Genomic DNA, 20,162 nt, shown 5'->3' with positions numbered 1-20,162 from the left:
AAGGAACTATGCGGTGCCTGCAAACGGAGATGCTAGTTTTATTCATTCAACTCTTGTAAGAACACCTTGTTGTTTGTACTGAAAGTCTGCACCTTACCTGCATTTGAACCACTAGATGCCCCTTTTCTCAAGAAACGAATACTCAAAGTGGGTATGTGAATATTTAAACAAGAGAGTTGTGGCTGCATATGGAATTCTACATAAAGAGATATTACTAAAGAAAGAAAAAGAATGAGTCTAGACACCAGTGAACAAAAGGTAGAAGAGGTTCTATAGACAAATTACTCAGGTGCGGATGAGTCCTTTTCTACCAGAGCCCAGGCTCATTGGAAGAGTGGCCACTTCTTAGCACCATTCAGTCTACTGTCTGTACCATTGCCCACGTCTAGTTCATTGTTTTCATCAAAGGCACATGCAATTCATAGGTAAAGAAAAAAACTAAAGTGGCAAGGAGAAAATGCCTGTTTCTGAGCAGCAGAGTGGTCTATTCATCTCAACAGATGAAAGCAGGTATCTTTCATTATGTGTTTTTGTTCTTACAGGAGGAAGTCTAAAAATACATGATTTTCATATTTGTGCTACCACAGCCGAGCTTTTCAAAGTCACTGCCAGAAATGGACTGGTTTTCTTACCTGCTTTTTCCATGTTTTAAGTTAAGGATGTCTGCCTCATTATAAACCTTGCTGCTTCCCTAGACTTTCTGTAGTCTGGCTTCGCTGTGATTACTGGTCGAAACCTTTAATTACAGTATACAGTTTGTGCAGCTGCCTGGAAATTGGTCTCAGGGTCAGTGGCTCTTCCCGTTCCCCTCTTTCCATCCTTTTGAAGCAATATTGCTGAACTGGAGGCATTGTTCCAGCTTTTGGCTGTGCTCTGTCTGCTGCACACTATGAATGGCTTTGCAATCACTCTAGCAATTGGTTCTTCAAGTGCCTTTAGGTTGTCAGTTGTAATTCATTGGCTCCAGGCACCTTTTCTCTTTTTATTCTCGAGGTCTTTTCTTATTTAATTTGCAATAATATTAGGGAATGTCTTCTTCAGACATGTCACTAATGTCTTTCTGATTATGAGGCTTGGTATACATGTGACTTTCATACATCTGCCTGTTAAAATGTTTCACTACTTTCCTTATGTCTGATATGGGATGACAATCTTTGCAGTATCTTGCAAGGAATTTAGCTTAATCTTGAAGTCTTCTTTATAAAGAATAATCTAAAGAATCCGCTGTAAAATACTCTCACTGGAGTTAATTTATGTAATTAGTTGTTATTTTTGTAACTTCCCAAAGGCGTAATGTTTCATTTTTGTAATAAGAATTAAGCTCTCATATTTTCTTCCTAGAATCGTGCTCTATTTTTTTAGTACATACAAATTATAAATTTGAGCTCTTATACAACTGAGAAATAGTTAAGAAATAAAGGGTTCTGACTATTTAGAAATTAATGCCTATGTTTTTAGACCCTTTTCAGAAAACCTATCCTCAGACATCTCTTGAGAGATTATATAAAGAAAATATTCAAACTATTCAAAATGAGTTCTGATGGTTCTGCACTAGAGGAAGTTTATTTTTCTTTAGAGAAGAGAATAAACAAACATATCTCTTGATCTATTTAGGAAACAAACAAACAAAAAACCTTTAGTGTATTAAGTCTCAAATCCTTAGTTCTGGATAAGACCCAGCAGATTAACCCCTCTCATTAGTTGTAGCCATCCCAGAGTAACCAAAGGTATTTTTAGGCAGACACTATGTAATAATAATAATGATAATAATTATCATAATGATAATAACTAACACTTATTGTGCTTTTTATCTTCAAAGCACCTTACTGGCATTAACTCTGAGTCTATTTTCAAATAAATTTAACTCGACAAATGTTTTATTAACTTTGTAAGCTATGGAATGTGTAGTAACTGAGTTTCTTTGCAAATGAAATAAATAAATAAAACTAAGAAACAAGGAAATGATTCTGGAAACTTTTGCCTCAGAATCATTTGTTGCCTTTGCTGAATGAGAGTTAATCAAATACTTATTTTTACAAACTACAAAATTGAAATACAGATATAAAGGGTGAAGTTCACCAGTACAACCAGTCAAATACATATTGCTTCAAATAACGAAAAAGTAAAATAATATCGTTTGGATAAAATCAAACTCTAACTGTATTAGTTATGGTTCATTATTGTAAAATATTTATAGGAAGAAAAACTGTTAAATGTAAGAATTTTAAAAATCCTTCTAAGTTTCACAAATGTAATAAATACTTTTATTAATTTATACAGCTAAATTTGTTTTTATTAACTTGAATACATTGCTTTAAAATCATCTCAATTATGTTCCCATAGAGTTTCACCATGTACCATACCAGCCTCCACATGAGAAATATAAACAGTAAAAGACAGTTTGTGATGCTAGCAAGTGAAATAAGCTCTATATGGTTAAAAGACAGGCAATTAATAAAAACATATTAAAATAATATTATTCAGGCAGGATGTCCTCACTTTTTATGAGGGACTTGGGAAGAAAATAGTAACCTGTTGTAAGCAAAGTCCTCAAGTGAACAAATATAAGTACATAAAAAGACATTAAAACAAACTTTTGTAAATATGGTAGTTAACAGATTGAAGCTTTTAAACACTATTAACATGGTTGGAGTGGTGAGGTTTCATAGAAGATGTGGTTCGTGAGCAATATTCAAAGGTCAGGGTTTGATGCAGAGGAAAAGGAAAATTTTTATATTCAAGGATAGAAATAGATGACTCATACTGAGTAAAAGGAGAGTAGGGAAATCTAGACAAAGCTGATGGCATTAATCCAAAAGGGAAGCACATACAGAAAGACTCAGAGGTAGTACTCATTCAAACAACATATAGCGAGCACAGAGACATAAACCAACAAGAACTCCTGTCCTGCAAGTAGCTTGCAATCTTGAAGGGTAGACAGAAAAAGTTAATAGGCAATTAATTCTAATCTTTATGATTAGGATAAGACCAGGATGCCTTGGGAAGTCACAAGGAGGGCATCTATCTCAGTCATTGGTATCCAGGAAAACTTGTTGCGACACATAAGCTTTGGGTGGTTTTCCTACGGCAACAGGAATAGTGAGTAGTAGATGAAATGACAGAGAAAAGAAAAGGGAATTCAATTCTCAAGCACATTAACCTGTTAAATCTGTGGTGTTTCATTTGATTCTAGCAAGAATTAGAAGATAACACTGATTTTTAATATGGGTATTGTGAAAAACAGAAAGGAAGTCTGTTCTTTCTGGTCTGTGTTGGGAGATAGGAAGGAAGGGAGGAAGGGAGGAGATGTGGGAATGTAAACAAGCAGGGAATTCTGAAAAGTACTACAGGTGAGAGAGCTGGCACTAAACTGTCTGGAGGAGGAAAGTAAGAATTGGAAGAAGTTCCAAAACTTGCCAGCTTTACAGAAAATGAAGATATACATGTGACTGAATAAAGGAAGAAAGTGGAAAGAAATGGGGGTTTTATAAAAGAACATAATGAATTCGTTTTGCGTATACACTTTATATTATCAAATGTATTACTTTGTTATCCCACCTAAACAATTTTCTTGATAGAAGGGACCTTTCTTATGTAACATATTTGTTAATGGGAATTTCTTTAGTTTTCAGTGGGCAGGGCATATTCTCATCATATTGCCTGGTGGATGCAAGAAACACAGGTACACAGGGTTTCCTAGAATGGTGAGATCAAGATGGCTAGATTTAGAATCAATGAAATCAAATATACAAATTAATTTTTTTCAAGGAATGCATAGAAAAAGAAAAAACACATCAAAATACAATAAAGGGACTTCCTGGTGGCACAGTGGTTAAAGAATCTGCCTGCCAATGCAGGAGACATGGGTTCGAGCCCTGGTCCAGGAAGATCCCACATGCCGCCGAGCAACTAAGCCCGTGTACCACAACTACCGAGCCCGCACTCTAGGGCCCACGAGCCACGACTACTGAGCTCGCATGCCACAACTACTGAAGCCCACGCACCTAGAGCCCGTGCTCTGCAACGAGAGATGCCACTGCAATGAGAAGCCCACACACCACAACGAAGAGTAGCCCCTGCTCACCTCAACTAGAGAAAGCCAGCACATAGCAACGAGACCCAACGCAGCCATAAATAAACAAACAAACAAACAAATAAGTAAGTAAATAAATAAATAAATTTATTATTTTTTTTAAGTACAATAAATAAAATATTCTGGCTGTTTCAAGTAGTCTCTAAAAGTTGCTCTATAATAATGACACTTTTGTAATTAACTATTGAAATGATTGCGATTTCAGCTTCTCTTGCAAGTGAGTAAACAGTTTCAAGAGATCACTGAGTCATTCAATGGAAAACTAACTTCCAAACGCTCTCATTGTTTCCCCAAGATTAAACTGTAACAGAATGGAGTACATCTGTAAGGAATGGACAAAAAATAAGTTGTATCTCTTATATCACTTTAGGATAAGTGTACATCCTATAAGGGAGTTTTCAAACTGCTCACACAATGGGTATGTACACTGTTCATACCTATTTCAATACTGAAATCGAATCAGTATTCTAAAATGCTGCCAAGAAGCAGGTCAAGATATTTGGAAGACTCTTAAGATTTAAAGTATACAACACTTTACAATGACTATACCACACACGCACACAAACACACTCATTTCTCTCCATATACAGAAAGTAATATTAAATTACGCTGAGATTTTATGTGATTTAAACACTGCTTTGCACTTCTAATAAAAGATTTGTCATGTAAAATCAGAGATCGTATTCATTACTTCATAGAACTACCAGAAAAGAACAGCTCTCCTGTCAAGCAGTGTAAATTCAGAAATTTTAAACTATTAAAATTATTTTTTAATAATGGATTATCTGTAAATAGTGGATTATTTACAGACAAACAGTGCCCAAAAATTTCAATCTTGCAAAACTCTCTCTGGCCCTTTGTAGGAAAGGGGAAAAGTACACGACGTAGAAATAATTATCTATAAACAAGAAGTAATTATATTTAAATGTACTAGTTAAACAACATAAAACATATATTAGCCCTCTCTTCCAGAAAATGTCTAGACTAAGAAGTGAGAACTAGATAAACTATTCATGACATGGTGAATACTGAAAGTACTATTCAAAAACATGAATATTGATAATCAAAACAAAACATGGTCTAAAAAAGTAATGTTTATATCATGACAGAAATACAAATACTCTTCTATTCTTCTCAAATAGAACACCACATTCTATGTACATCACAATAACGAACTAAATTACAATTGAGCAAAAACTGAGAAATGCCTGACTACAAATCTCAACTTTAATGCTGACATCCTAATTTACAAGCTGCATTTTCCTATGCTACAATTAATGAGCCATGGAACCAAATAGTGTCATCTGACCTTATAATTCTACTTCAAAATTCTGTTTCACAGTTTTCATCCTTTTTTACATTTTTTAAATTGAAGTACAGTTGATTTACAATGTTGTGTTAGCTTTCATATTTCTTAATATTGGCTTTAATATAAAATATTCAAGTTAACTCAGTATTTTTGATGTATTATTTCTGAAAAAGTTAAATACTTTTGGATTAAGGAGATGAATGAATATCAAATCAGATTAGACTGCTGAAAGGATAAACTATTTCTTTCATGTTGACAAAATGTGTTATTTTATAAGACATGGTAATGCCCAATAAAATGAGAATAAGATTTGAAAAAGCTAGGAGGTAAAAGAATCACCATCAGCAACTGTGTCGAGGGAAAACAGGATTACTTTTATTGGCTACTCTATCAACTTAACTGCTCATAAAATCCTCCTGATCTATTAAATAACTTCAGAACTGAAGTATGCTCTCCTATGGGAGCTGTAAAACAAATTAGATACAATTACAATTCAATACAAATAAAAAACCAACCTATTTACCCCTAAGATGGATTCTTGTTTTAGAAAGCTTTATCATTTATATTAGACCAGAATTTTCCCTAATGAATCAAGTGGGTCACTTGACATAATTATAGATTTTCATATTATGTTTTCTACAGAGGAAAATAGTTGATATGAGTAAATTCTGGAAAACTGTGGTAACTACACCTCCCTAAAGTGAATACAACAAACATCTGTTGCAAGAACTGCTTGGCTTTCAGACAGTATGTAAAGGGTGTTCTTTTTCCCAGTGTTTTGTTATTACACACAAAAAAGCTTATTATTTGTTAAAAAACATGTTTCTACTATTGAGTCTCAAGGCATAAAATCTTAAAATTCTGGTAAGTTAAACATAGGTCATTGCCAGGTAGGTATATCACAGAAAGGGAAACTATGCAATGCACAAGACTCCACTTGCTTTCTAAAAGGGCAACAAAATAATTGGGCATGTTGCCCTCTGTCAGTGGGTTACATAGTAATTTTAACCATTGTTCCTATCTTAACTTACTTCTCAACACAAACCTAGCAAAACTCACATCATAGAGGAGGGAACTAAATACATAACTTCCTGATGATTTTCATCCTCTGTTGGAATCCAAGTGATAATTCAGCTTTCTCCTTTGGATTTCACCGGCTCCTACCAGCTTCTAAGCTCAGTGGTAACCTGATATCCTCATTAAATGATAAATGAATTCTTAAAGTTTTACTCCAGTGACAGGATAAATAATTGCAAAATTTCTGCATAATGCATTAAGCACAAAATGTAATAATTTCAATGGGAGGAGGGGAAGAATCAACAAGCCTCTATGCCTCGTCTTTTCTTAACTGCATCAAAGAATTGTTCTGTGCTTCTTGGTAAACTGAATGCATTTTCCCTGATTCTGAAAGAACAGAATTTTACCTACAATTCACAGGTATTCTGCAGAGTAAAACACCATCTTTTTAGTATTTGGAAATTCCACAAAGTGCACACAAATGAGCAGGTACAAATGAATAAAAATGTTTATAAGCAACAGAGCAGCGCACAGCACGTAATACCTTTAGGATCAGGAAAGAAAGTAATAAACAGATGACGACTTCTCAACATATTTCAAGTAACACGTAACTTTGCTCACTTCTCAATCTTCTATCTCCTCTTCTACTCGTGCCTACTCCCAACCATTCTGAGGTTACTATTTATAAAAAAGTTTAAGATTCCATTTTTAGGCTAACAATAAGGTATAAACATTCCTAGGAGTACTGCAGCAAAGCATCATAATAACTACACTGAGAAACCTCTGCTGTTCAAGGAATGGGGAAAATAGGAAGCTTCCATTTCTTTCTCTCCCAAATCCAAAGTAAGTTTAAGTACTTCATTATGTTTCGATAAGTTCAAGATCTACAATGGAATTTGTTCATGGATTCAATTAGGGCAGTCTAAAATGTTAACATGCACCTGGCCTAGTACGTGTTTATATAATCATAGGGAAAATGCTTTACATAGAGCAGTCCTCAAAATGGTATTTGCAAATTCCATCACAAGTCAAAATTTTGAGGAAAGTTCATTTAAAATGGACATGAGTAAAAAGGAAAAGTCAGGGCTTCCCTGGTGGCGCAGTGGTTGGGAGTCCGCCTGCCGATGCAGGGGACACGGGTTCGTATCCCGATCCGGGAGGATCCCACATGCCGCGGAGCGGCTGGGCCCGTGAGCCATGGCCGCTGAGCCTGCGCGTCCGGAGCCTGTGCTCCGCAACGGGAGAGGCCACAACAGTGAGAGGCCCATATACCGCAAAAAAAAAAAAAAAAAAAAAGGAAAAGTCAAAGTCACATATGTTCCAGTACATACAAGTTTAGAATAATTTTCAAAGTATATCTATGATTACTCTACATTCACAACTTCTTCTTACTAAAAGATGAATCACAAAAAGATAGTTAGTTGCCCTTTTCCTAGGAGACACAGCCAGCCAACACCCACATGGCATACTCCAAAGCAATCAATTGTTAAAAGCTTCCTTTATTCAACGTAGCAGTCTTTAATTCCTATGGAGGATTACCACGGGTCATATATTAGGTTTAAAGAACACATTAGTTTCTTTTTTTGATGTCTATGGAAACATATAAACAGTTTCTTAAATTAAAAAGCAAAAAAAAATTATATTTTCCACAATGAATCTCAGAATACTAATGCATTTTCAGCAAAGCACCTTATAAACATAAACTAATCTAACATTCATAACTACCCATCATTATACACTATTACGTCCACTTTACAGACAGAAAAACTGGTGCTAAGAAGTTAAAAGATGTACCTGAGGTCTTAAGAACAGATCAGGAAGGCACCCAATTATAATGCCAAAGATCTGCACATTGATGACTGTCTAAATAGATTTGTATTACTCTTTTTATCTTAATCACTTAATGTTATCCATAAGGTATTTCACAAAATCTAAAAAGGAAAAAGGTGCTAACTACTTAATTCTGAGTGAGGCAACTAAATATACACATAAGCTCTAAAGCTCTATTTAATAAGAAATCCTTGCCTTCTTTACTACTTTTCTAAAATAAATGACAATTCTCTAGATACAGTACCTCCTACACTTCAAATTAATCCCACTTCTCATTTAAAAAAAAATCACATTATTCCCATTTTACAGGTGAGAAGACAGGCACAGGGACAAAGCTATTTGCCCATGGGTCCCACACAAAGTGGGAGAGAGTCTGGAGTTAGAACATGTTATGTCCTGGGTTCCTCATCCATTTTCAGACTAAAGGACAATGTGGCTTCTATTATTCCGAAGTCACTAAAAGAAGCACACAAGCTATCTACCTTACGTTTGGTAGTGTATATATGTCCATGCCTCTCTCTCACTTTGTCACAGCTTTGTCACTACCAAACGTAAGGTAGATAGCTAATGGGAAGCAGCTGCATAGCACAGGGAGATCAGCTCGGTGCTCTGTGACCACCTAGAGGGGTGGGATAGGGAGGGTGGGAGGGAGGCAGACGCAAGAGGGAAGAGATATGGGAACATATGTATAACTGATTCACTTTGTTATAAAGCAGAAACTAACACACCATTGTAAAGCAATTATACTCCAATAAAGATGTAAAAAAAAGAAGCACACAATTTTTGAAGGGGGGGGTGGGGGAAGTAATGGAACATATCCTGAAAGTTACAGGTGTAAAGGAATACATCAAAAGTTTTGATTTCACTATTCTTAAGGTTAAAATTCACTATAATTTAAGTTTTGAAAGCTATTCACATATCTTATTACTTTAGTACCATGAATCAGAAACTCTGCTGAGACACTGATTATCTGCCCAGAATTAGTCTCATGCTTTTACAGGAAAGATACAAGCTAAGAAATGAAATTAAATATGGAAGATAAAGAATGGGTCCTTACTAAAAGGTATTTGCTGGCATGGAACTTGCAAGATAAGACATCACTTTTCAGCCTGGCTGATTACAGAATAGGACCCATTGCTTCTCGTCCACAGTGAGCATTTCAGAGGGACAAGAACACGACATTTGAGGGCAAGTGATGCATGGTAATACGCACGACGCATGCCTTGAAAAGAAGAATGAACTAAGTAAGCTGTCGAGGTAAAAAAAAAAAATGTTAAATGACCAGGCCTTTAGCCCTTTAAAATAGATGACAAATATATTCCTATAAATCCTTTAACTTTCGCTAAACAGTTAAAAAAAAAAAATCTATGGTCTCCAAGTGGGGTTATGGGTGTGAATAATAATTTTTATCAGATTGATATAGGCTTTCTGTTTTCTAAAAAAACTTAGGTCTCATGTTGCAAAACAGTATAACCAGCATATGTCCAATTACAGGAATATTTTCAGACTCCAACATGGCAGCAAAAGTCAACAAACAAGACAGACAAAGAGCTGTTGCCTTAATGAGACATACCTCTTGTACTGATCGAGCGGCTGGCTTGTCTTGATGATTGGCCAATATTAAAAACGGTAAAGTGCATAACTGTGGGTGCTGAAGAGCTGAGTGCAGTTCATTTCTAGCAGTCTCTAAATCATCTTCTGAAGAGGCACTGTCTAATACAAATATTACCCCTTGAGATCCTTGGTAGTAGCGGCTCCAGTATTTCCGGATATTATCAGCCCCTGTCAAAAACAAAACAAATTCTCTTTTTAAAAACAGCTTTTAGCAACTGAAAAAAGTTCCCAACAGTAATTTCCTATTGGAAACCAATGCGGCTTTAAAAATTAAGTGCGGGGCTTCCCTGGTGGCGCAGTGGTTGAGAGTCCGCCTGCCGATGCAGGGGACACGGGTTTGTGCCCCAGTCCGGAAAGATCCCACATGCCGCGGAGCGGCTGGGCCCGTGAGCCATGGCCGCTGAGCCTGCGCGTCCGGAGCCTGTGCTCCGCCACGGGAGAGGCCACAACAGTGAGAGGCCCGCGTACCGCAAAAATCAAAACAAAACAACAACAAAAAAACTAAGTGCGGAGATCACAGATGATGAGAACAAAGGCATTAGAGTCAATGGGTGGATATGGCCTTGAAGGAGAACACTAAAGTTTAAGAGTCATTCTTCATGCCTTTCTTATCAAAATATGGAAGAAAGAATCAGGATAAGTACTTCTTAGACTTAAACACAAAAGAATGTTTTCAGATTTTGCTTAATAGTCCTGAAAAAACTACCCTCTCTACACACTGAGTTTGAGCCTAACTCAGAGAGCAGAATAACCAAGCTGTTCACCAAGGGTTCTCTCCATACCATTAACATTATCTGGTTGACATTTTCTGAGGACTGCTTACACTGATCAGGACAGCCTTTTTTAATTTATTCAGAAAGTTAAAACTATTAGCACAATACCTTTATGTGTCAAAGTGCTAAAGTTTGTAATGATGTGAAATCTTGGCCTTTGGTACATCTGCATAACACCATTTGGCAATGAGCACACTCATGGCTTCAGTCTGATGGGATGTTCATAGAAAAAGATATTGAGATGCTCTTCAGCCAGGGCCAAGTCTTATTCCTTGTCATATTTCCAATATCTAGCATAATGTACAACTCAAAGTTTGATACAGGAATGAGGAAAATGAGGGAAGGAGGAAATGAAATTATACACTAATTAGGCTTCCAACTCTGAGGAAACTGGGGCCGAGAGAGGTGAAGTGACTAAGCTCCATTCATGTGTATAGCAAATCACAAACTTGAGATCTGTGTCTGAGTTAGTAGGCAGCTTGCCCAGGGAGGGCATGGGTATTTCCCATCACATCATGATGAATACTTCCTTTTCTCTGATTCATGAATAGCATGGGTAATTTTTGTGCATATGTGTGTATTGCGGGGGGGGGGGACTTATATAACCGTTATAAGTTATTGGTTATGTAACAAAAATTAGATATCAAGGAATTTCACCAATTTAGGGCATATAATCAAGTTCTGACCACTCAATAACTATATTTTAGGCATCTCTTGAACATCTAGCTCCTGTGGTGGATATACCATGCTGAGTGTTAGGGATTCAGAGTAGAGACCAGAGTTGGTGTGCCAATTGTGTGTCTCTTCCCAACACTGTTCAGTGACAGCATTTTGGTAGCTTGAAAATGGACAGGGTAGGAGTATTTTTCACCAAGAAAAATCAGCAAAAGCTATCTGTCAGGTCTTTTCTTCCCCTGGAGAGCCAATATACCACTAGATGACACTGAGAAGCTCATGTTTTTCTGCGAGAAATAGAATAAAAAACAAAGATAATAATAAAGAGTAATAAAGCACTGTGATAAAGGAACTTATTAGGGTTCTCTGGGAACAAGGGATGAGACATCTTATCCAGACTGGGCAAGTCTCTTACAAGAGTAATATAAACCAAACAACTACCATTTATTAAGAACTTCTACATTCCAGGCGCAGAGCTAAGTATTTAAAAAAAAAAAAATAGCTCATACAATTCTTACAACAGTCCTAAGAGGAAGGTGTAATTGACTCAGGCTTTGAAACTTATTTTGAGATGCTAAAATCTGGGGTATTCATCAAAATACTATGAGAAATAACCAGGGATATAATAAGAACAAGGGCATTTGATGTTGAGCAACCGAAAATATGTAAAGACGGGGGATATGAGCAGGGTTAATGCCTATCAGGCAGGGTCCAACCAAGAAAAGAAAACAAAGAGAGGAAATTTAAGCCAGAGATTATTTAATATAGGGAATTAGTTGCATAAGTGATGGTGGAACTAAGAAAACAATAGGGGCACTGAAATTAGCAACATCTTAGGTCAGGTACCCTACATGCAGAGCCTGAGACGGCATTTCTTAAACACCTGAGTATAGACAGAGTGCTTCAGGAGAAACAAGAGTGAAAGAAGCAAGCCAGAGTGGGGGAAGGAGCTACACAAAGATATGGTTTCAGAAATCTAGCCTCAGTCTGATCCAATGAGCAGTTCTAGAATGTGGACTGAACCACGGAATTTGCCCCATCCAAAAGGCAAGGGGGCTGGGCTGTTACACCCCTGAACAGTCATTGGCTCTGAGCCACCCCTGGGGAACAGGAGAGGGGGCTGGGGCATGATCTCATAATCTCCCCAACATACTTGGTTGAGGCAATTACTGTCAGCCAAGGGCAGGCCTCTGGAGAAGGGTACAGGTGTGAGTCATTAGCAGCCAATACCCGCAGCAGCTGGGAGATGGATGCACTGGCCCAGTAAAGGAGATCTGGGTAGGGTACCAACAACATCTGCTACAGGCTACATCCAGACATTATCCATATGGGAGAGAAACATCCATAAGCTTGAAGAACAAAAGTAGGGACAGTGTTACCTGGTGGTAAATGTTTAAAATAACAAAAATGCTGTGTGCACATGTATCCATACACAAGCTTTTTATACATTTTACCTACATAAAGGACGTGTAGCACACAATTTTCATATAATAAGAATAGATGCAACATGCTTTATCATAAATTCTATAGACCTCATTAGTGCTCACAGAATGCTTTCATTGATTTCGCCAAACTTTTGTATCCATAGCCAACCAGCAGTTGAGGTTGACCAACTCCAGTTCTGAAATAAATGTTGGTTGTGCTAAGTGTTTACATGTATTAAGTCACTGGCCCATGACAGTCTTATGAGGTAGGTACTTTTATCACTCTCATTTTATCAATAAGGAAATCAAGACACAAAACAATTACATAATGTGTCCAAGGCTAAGCAACTAGGAATATATTTAGGTCTACTGTGATTGAAATACAAGGATCATCGACCAGAAAGGTGACAAAGCTAAATAAAGAACTCTACTACCACATAAGCCAAGAGGGGGAAAAAGGGAACCTGTTAGAATAAAAGGTACCTAAGTGCTTATATATATTAGTGCTTAGAGTGGGAACCTATCCAAGAACATTTCCCAACCAATTAATTCAATGAATAGTATTACTGTCTATTCTATACAAGTCACTGAGCTAGGACCAACAAGAAGTATTTAGAAAGCCATTATTCTTCTTAGCTCAAACCCTCAAAGCCTGTAAAGTAATGCTGATTACAATAAGGTCTGCAAATGTATGAGAGGAAAAAAACATGGCCATAGCATTGGAGGGTATCCAGGGAGTGAAGTATAGGAGAAGAATACTAGATGCATGATTTAATGGAACTTGTTCACTGGAAATATGTGGGACATACTGGAAATCCAACCTGTGAAGTCATCTTTCAACAAGAAACTATTTTCACCTGTCACATTTAGGAGCCCATAAGGAACCTAGTGAGATAAAATGACAGTCCCAGGACTGTGTTGGTGGATGAAACAGACCCAAATACCATAACTTTTTAAAATGCCCTGTATATGACATAATATACAGATCAGGGCCAAGGAAACCAGGAACAGGGTGATGGGGGGGAGATACAGCTGTTCAGTCCAGCTGAGTGGGCCTTAAGTTCACTCACCAACTTCAAATGAGAAATGGATGTGTCATCCACCCAGCTGCCAGGTGCTTTGAGAAGTGAACCTAACTGGGGAAATTCGGAACACCTGTTTGATTGCCCACATCCCATCATTCCTAACCTACAAACCAAATCCACACAGGGTAACACACACAGGACAGCATATCTAACAGTAGTCTGAGCCTGCTCTTATTCTAATGACTGGCAATTGTGTGCTCTGTGTCCCTGAAATTACAATTGTTATATAAAAAGGATAAATACCAAACTCAAACCTGATCTATCCTTTGTTCATTTAGATTAAAAATCAAAGGGGTGGTCTAAACAGTAGAGAGCTTGGGTGGAAGGTGCTGTCGAATGTCCTCATTACCCAAGATCTGAGATCTCCTTACTGAGGGTTGTAAGGAAGTCTTGGGAATCTAAGAGTTCATTCTGAGACCCAATCAATTAGGATAGCCTGGTTCAAGATACCACAACAAGAGCAGTGATAGAAGACAGGAGCATAATGTCCTCATTGGGCAGGTTCATTTCTATGGCACACCATGTACTTGTTAATTCCTTAATTCATTCCTCTAATGGATATCTACTGAGCACCAGGCATCGTCTTAGGTGCTGGGACACAGAAGTAAACAAAACAAGACCAAACTTTCAGTCCTCATAAGGCTTACATTCTTTACCTGCAGAGTCAGTCTACCATTATAGAGGTTAAGAATGCCAGGTACTGGTATTTCCAGCCTCTGTCTCTTGCGGCATGGACATCTGATTCAGTTCTGGTGAAACAGGACTCGACAAAAGTCTGCTGGGAGCTTTTGGAAAAGATTTTGCTCCTCATTAAAAAGATAGATGCCCAAAGAGAGACGCCTCTTTCTTCTACTGTTTAGATTTCATTAGGTGATCAGGTGATGCTTTGAACAGTGTTAGCCTCCTAGCAACCTTAAAGGAGACATACCAACATATTGAGGACATCAGAATAGAAAGACAGAAAGAACCTGGGACCTTGAGAACAGTGCTGAGCAGCAGAACTTATCCCCAGTTCTGTATTATAAGAACTCATTCTGTGAGCACAGTACATGCCAATTATTCAAGCCAATTTTAGAAGACTATTTTGTTATTTGCAACCAAAGAGATGCTTAGTTCCCTCATGGTAAATTAATATGCTATGAATAAGTTCATTAAAAGAGTTGCTCTTTGAAAGGTGGACCCAATAAGCTAAAAAACAAACAAACAAACCAGGAATATGCAGGAGTCAGCTACAACAATAAAATAGTTGCTCCAAGTTTTCCCTATGGAAAATCTGATCTCTAGACCAGTGATGTCCTACTGACCTTTTGTGATGGAAAAAAACAAAAAAATTCTACATCTATACTTTCCAACATGGTAGCCACTAGCCACACATGGCAATTGGGCGCTTGAAATGTGGTCAGTGCAACCGAAGAACTGAATTTTTAATTTTATTTAAATTTACTTGGTTTTGCCCAAGGCACTCAGCAGCCAGAGAACGCTCCCAGACAAAGAATTCCAAGAGGTTTAAGTTGTTGAAAGTCAGTCTGGTGCTCATGGAAATGGGGTTATGGGGGACACCAACAAAGCCTCCCTCAGCTACCCCCCCAAAATAGCATATAAATGTCAATTTAGGCCATGTGACTAGATGTTGGCTCATGAGCAGAAAACACACACACACAAAAAAATACAATTATTATTATGTGTAAATAAATATCCAAGACTTGGTTTATATAATTATCCATATACTTTCGGGCAGAAGAAGTAGCCATTCTCAAAGAGTGTTCTTCAAGACTCTTTCTGGAGACCCAGGAATCAACACTGTTTTTATAATTAGAATAAGACGTTATTTGCTATTTTCACCACACTGACATTTTTGCTAATGGTGCAAAACAAAGGTGAATAAATTTGCGGGTAACCTAACATGATCAGAAGTGCTGGCTTCAAACTAGTAGTCACTGTATCCTTGACCACCATGTATTTGCCAGGGCGGGGAGCAAGTTTCACCTAAGAATGAACTTAATAAAGCAGTAAAAAGTTTTATCAAATTAACTCTTAAACATGTTTTTTTTTTAAAAAAAACTAAATGAGAAGCAGTCAAAAAGCATTTTTGCTACACACCAAAGCACATGGTTGTTTGGAGGTTAAGCATTGGTGCAACTGAGTTGTGAGCTAAACTAGTCGTTTTTATTTTGCTGGAATCCCGTTTTTACTTGAAATTTCAACTGACAAACTATGATTATATTCAGTCTTGAGTATTTGATAGACATTTTCTCAAAAATGATTACATAAGCCTGTAACTTCAAGGAAAACAACTGAAAGTATTTGTTGTCAGTGGTAAAATTTGTTTTCAAGCCAAAACTAGAATTTGGGGACAATGTTTGCATCACTGAGATCTTGACAGCTTCTCAATGACGAGATTGGTGATGATATTAATAGATATGTATTATAAAATGTTTCAACATTTGGAAGATCTACCTAACTTAATGAATCAATATTTCCCAAATGACCAATGCATTATGGTACAAAACCATGCACAGATTAAAAAAAACACACTCGAAGCACAAGACTGATCATTGGATGTTACGTAACTGAATACAAAAAGTGCATGGATGTGGTTTTCAGATTCCACATCGCAAATGACCTTTAAAAACTACCACTTGTTAAAGAACTCCAGTGTTGAATGAAAGAAGACGATCAGCAATCATCCGAACAGGCTATCAAGATACATCTTCCTTTTTGAATTTATCTGTGTGAGGCTAGAATTTTTTCACTCCAACCCAAATAACACATAGCAACAGACTAAATGTAGAAGCTGCTATGAGAATCCGGTCCTCTTCTACTAAGCCAGACATTAAGGAGATTTGCCACTGTTCTCAAATATTTTTGTTTGTTTTGGAAACTGTTAATTTACATTAAAACATTTTTTTAATATTGATGTGTAATGGGTTTATTGTTACTTTTAAAGGAATTGAAGAATTTAAAAAAATTTATCAGCTTTAATTCCTAACATGGCAAATATTGATATATATCAATATCGACACATACATATAAGCTACATAAACAAAAACCCTCTGAGGTCTCAATAATTTAAGAGAATAAAGGACCTGAGATCCCACAGAAGTTTTACGAATTGTAGATACTAATTATCTTTAATATGCAAAAGAAACTTAATGGTCTCTTTAAGACCTACTAAAATTTGGCATAAATTCAGAGCTGTTTTCCAACAGAAATAAAGATGTTACACTGAATTATCTTTACTCTCCCCTGACTGTCTCCTGTCCAAAGATAGGCCAGCCGGAGCTGGGAGCATAATCTCAAAATTAAGAGGTCCATATAGGAGTCATACTAATCCCCTTGGTCTCACTGTGTTGGAATTCTAACCCAGTGGTCACATGCTTCCACGCTTAGAAAGATTCTCATAAAGTGAGCAGCCCAGGAGATTCTGAGGCAGGTTGTCCTCAGCTTATCTTTGGCAAAACAAAGTTCTAATGCTATACAAGCTGATACACCAACTGCCCTCTTTTCTCCTTATCCTCAACAAGCATCCTGGATGCCTGTCTGTGTTACTCTAAACACAGTTTTACATCATTACCTTCAAAGTCAAGTCCTAACAACTGTACTTGCTATCCGATAGCTGCCCTGCTCCTATGTTCTCACTCTGGTTCACACTCTCATGACTTTCTGTCTGGATCATCAGAATGGCATTCTAACTGGTCTCCTCACTTCTGTCCTGGCAGTGATCCAATGAAATCACTAATACTGGTCCAGAAAACTAGCTCAGATTATACCATCATTCCGCTCAAAAATATTTAATGCCTATAACTTGCAATTCCCAAACTCCTTGATTTAGCATTTACAGTTCATGATGTAGCTCCAACTGGCCATTCCTACCTCATTTCTCCATTACACTCCTGTACACTCCACAAATGCAACTTTTGCTCTCCTGGACCAGATTCAGGCTTTTCACCTTCACCTTGATTGTGTTATCCCCTCTGCCTGGAGTTTCTAACCATGTCAGTTCTCCCCTCAGCCCTTGTTCATTTAAATTGCTAGATGCCCTTCAAGGGCCAGATCAAACATCACCTATTCCACCAAGCCTTATGTGATCTTCCACCTGGAAATAACTTCTCCGAAAGTTTTAGGTACTTCTCTTGTTTCTGTTCATAACCCTTCCCACCCTGTAGCATTCATTGTTAGCTGAATGCATATTTCATCTTCCTGGTTAGACTGAAAGAGCCATATGGGAGTTTTGCACATTTATGTGTCTCATTAACTCCATACTTTGAATGAATCCAACATGAAGTCTTACACATACTGGGCACTCAATCAGTATTTTTTAAATGAACTGAGTAACCTTTTATAAAACATTTATTCAGATTTCTCAAACGCAGAATGTAGAATTTACCTAAAAAATCACTCCATGATACAGAAATAATTTATCTTTTTGGTTGATGGTGGTAGTTTGTTGGTTTACAGTTATTAGCATGTAATTTTTATGTTTATGGCACATACCCAGTTCTGCAAGAAATTTCTCAGCCAACATCTGATATTAAAAACTTTTTAAAAAACACATACATAACAAAACTTCACTCTACTTATTGCTTAGCCTTTCTCAGAGTTCTGTTTTAGTGTTTGGAAATGTGCATCCATGATGCAGCATGTACTAAGCCCCATACTGAAAAGTAAGAGCATTACCCTATGCTCAGTGTGATCCTTTTTGATCCTATCCTATTTGTGATCCCTTGCCCTGTCCTGGTGCCCAACAGAACCAGCAGCCATGAGAAACTGAAAGCATGGAAAGAAAACACTGTGAGAAGAGCTCTGGGAAAATATTCCCTTCTGTGCTCCTGTAAAAGCCAAGGGCTGACTCCCTAGAAGATCCACAACCCCCAGGGTGATCACGATTTGCATGGCTCCAAACAGAAAACAGCAAATTCCTGAGCTATTGGCATAACACAAAAAGTAAAGCACATTTGTAGTATTCTGGAAACTCTGGTGGCTGGAGTAGAAAAGCTAGTATGGGAACGATTTTGTTGAAATTGCCATTGACCAAAGCAACCAACTGGGGAAAGCCAAATAGGAATTTTCTGGCTGAAGTGGAAGATGTTTGTTACATACTCAGGGTGAAATAAGATCTTTTAATACTGTGGAAATGCTATTGCATTCTAGCACAGCTTGCCATTTCTCCCTTAGCAATATTTCTTTTTATTGCAGACTTTAACTTACCAACTATATGACAAAATTGACAGAGATAACATGAGGTTCCAGATTAACACAAATTCACAGCCCACAGAAAAAAGCTTAAAACTATCTAATGGCTCATCCTATATAACAATAAAGAATAATTAGAGTAACAGATTATAAGCCTTGGCACTCAAAGATAGATATCAGTTTCTCACTTTAAAGGTAACTTCTCTGTGATTAATTTGACCCCAAACAGGTTATTACTATATAACCTACTCATTGTAATAAATACTATATAACCTACTCATGTAATAAAACCTTAAGAGAATTCTGCCTGGTCTACAATGCTTATCTGATCCCACCCACATCTACCCTTTCTTGACACTCCCTGTCATTCTTAATGGAAATGCTTACCAAAGGGACAATGAAGTTTTCCTTTGTGGACTATTCCGTTGGTTCTATTAGTTGTCACCCTATTGATTCCAGAAATATAGCCAAGATCCACGTTTAGCCTTAAGCATAAAATAGTGAATGGCAAGGGAAAGTCTAGACTTTCTGGGCAGTGTTTAATAATGTACAAAAGCTAACATGCGGATGGTCCTCAACTTACTATGGTTAAGCTTACAATTTTTCAACTTTACAATGTTGCGACAGTGATATACATTCAGTTGAAATCATACCTTAATTTTTTTTTTTTACATCTTTGTTGGAGTATAATTGCTTTACAATGGTGTGTTAGTTTCTGCTTTATAACAAAGTGAATCAGCTATACATATACATATGTTCCCATATCTCTTCCCTCTTGCGTCTCCCTCCCTCCCACCCTCCCTATCCCACCCCTCTAGGTGGCCACAGAGCACTGAGCTGATCTCCCTGTGCTATGCGGCTGCTTCCCACTAGCTATCTACCTTACGTTTGGTAGTGTATATATGTCCATGACTCTCTCTCGCTTTGTCCATACCTTAATTTTTAATTTTCATCTGTTCCCGGGCTGGCGACATGCCCTATGATACTTTCTTCTTGATGCTGGGCAGCAGTAATGAGCCTTGGCTAACAGTTAGCCACGTGATCACGAGGGTAAACACCTGATACACTTACAACCATTCTGTACCCAGATAAGCATTCTGCTTTTCACTTTCAGTACAGTATTCAATAAGTTACATGAGATGTTCCGTT

The 20,162-nt window shown here is 37.4% G+C and overlaps 1 protein-coding gene across 1 annotated transcript in view; it reads right to left on the bottom strand.

Annotated features, from left to right (window-relative positions):
• ARL15 (ADP ribosylation factor like GTPase 15) overlaps window positions 1-20,162 on the bottom strand; it is a 421,917-nt gene that overhangs the window by 215,348 nt on the left and 186,407 nt on the right. Inside the window, exon 4 of the mRNA XM_032628241.1 lies at window positions 9,823-10,031. Coding sequence (XP_032484132.1) covers window positions 9,823-10,031 — 209 coding nt within the window. The remainder of the gene's footprint in view (window positions 1-9,822; window positions 10,032-20,162) is intronic.

The sequence above is a fragment of the Phocoena sinus genome, chromosome 3 (genome assembly GCF_008692025.1).
Source record: "Phocoena sinus isolate mPhoSin1 chromosome 3, mPhoSin1.pri, whole genome shotgun sequence".
NCBI classification, from domain to species: Eukaryota; Metazoa; Chordata; class Mammalia; order Artiodactyla; family Phocoenidae; genus Phocoena; species Phocoena sinus.
This window is presented reverse-complemented; position numbering and strand designations above follow the sequence as displayed.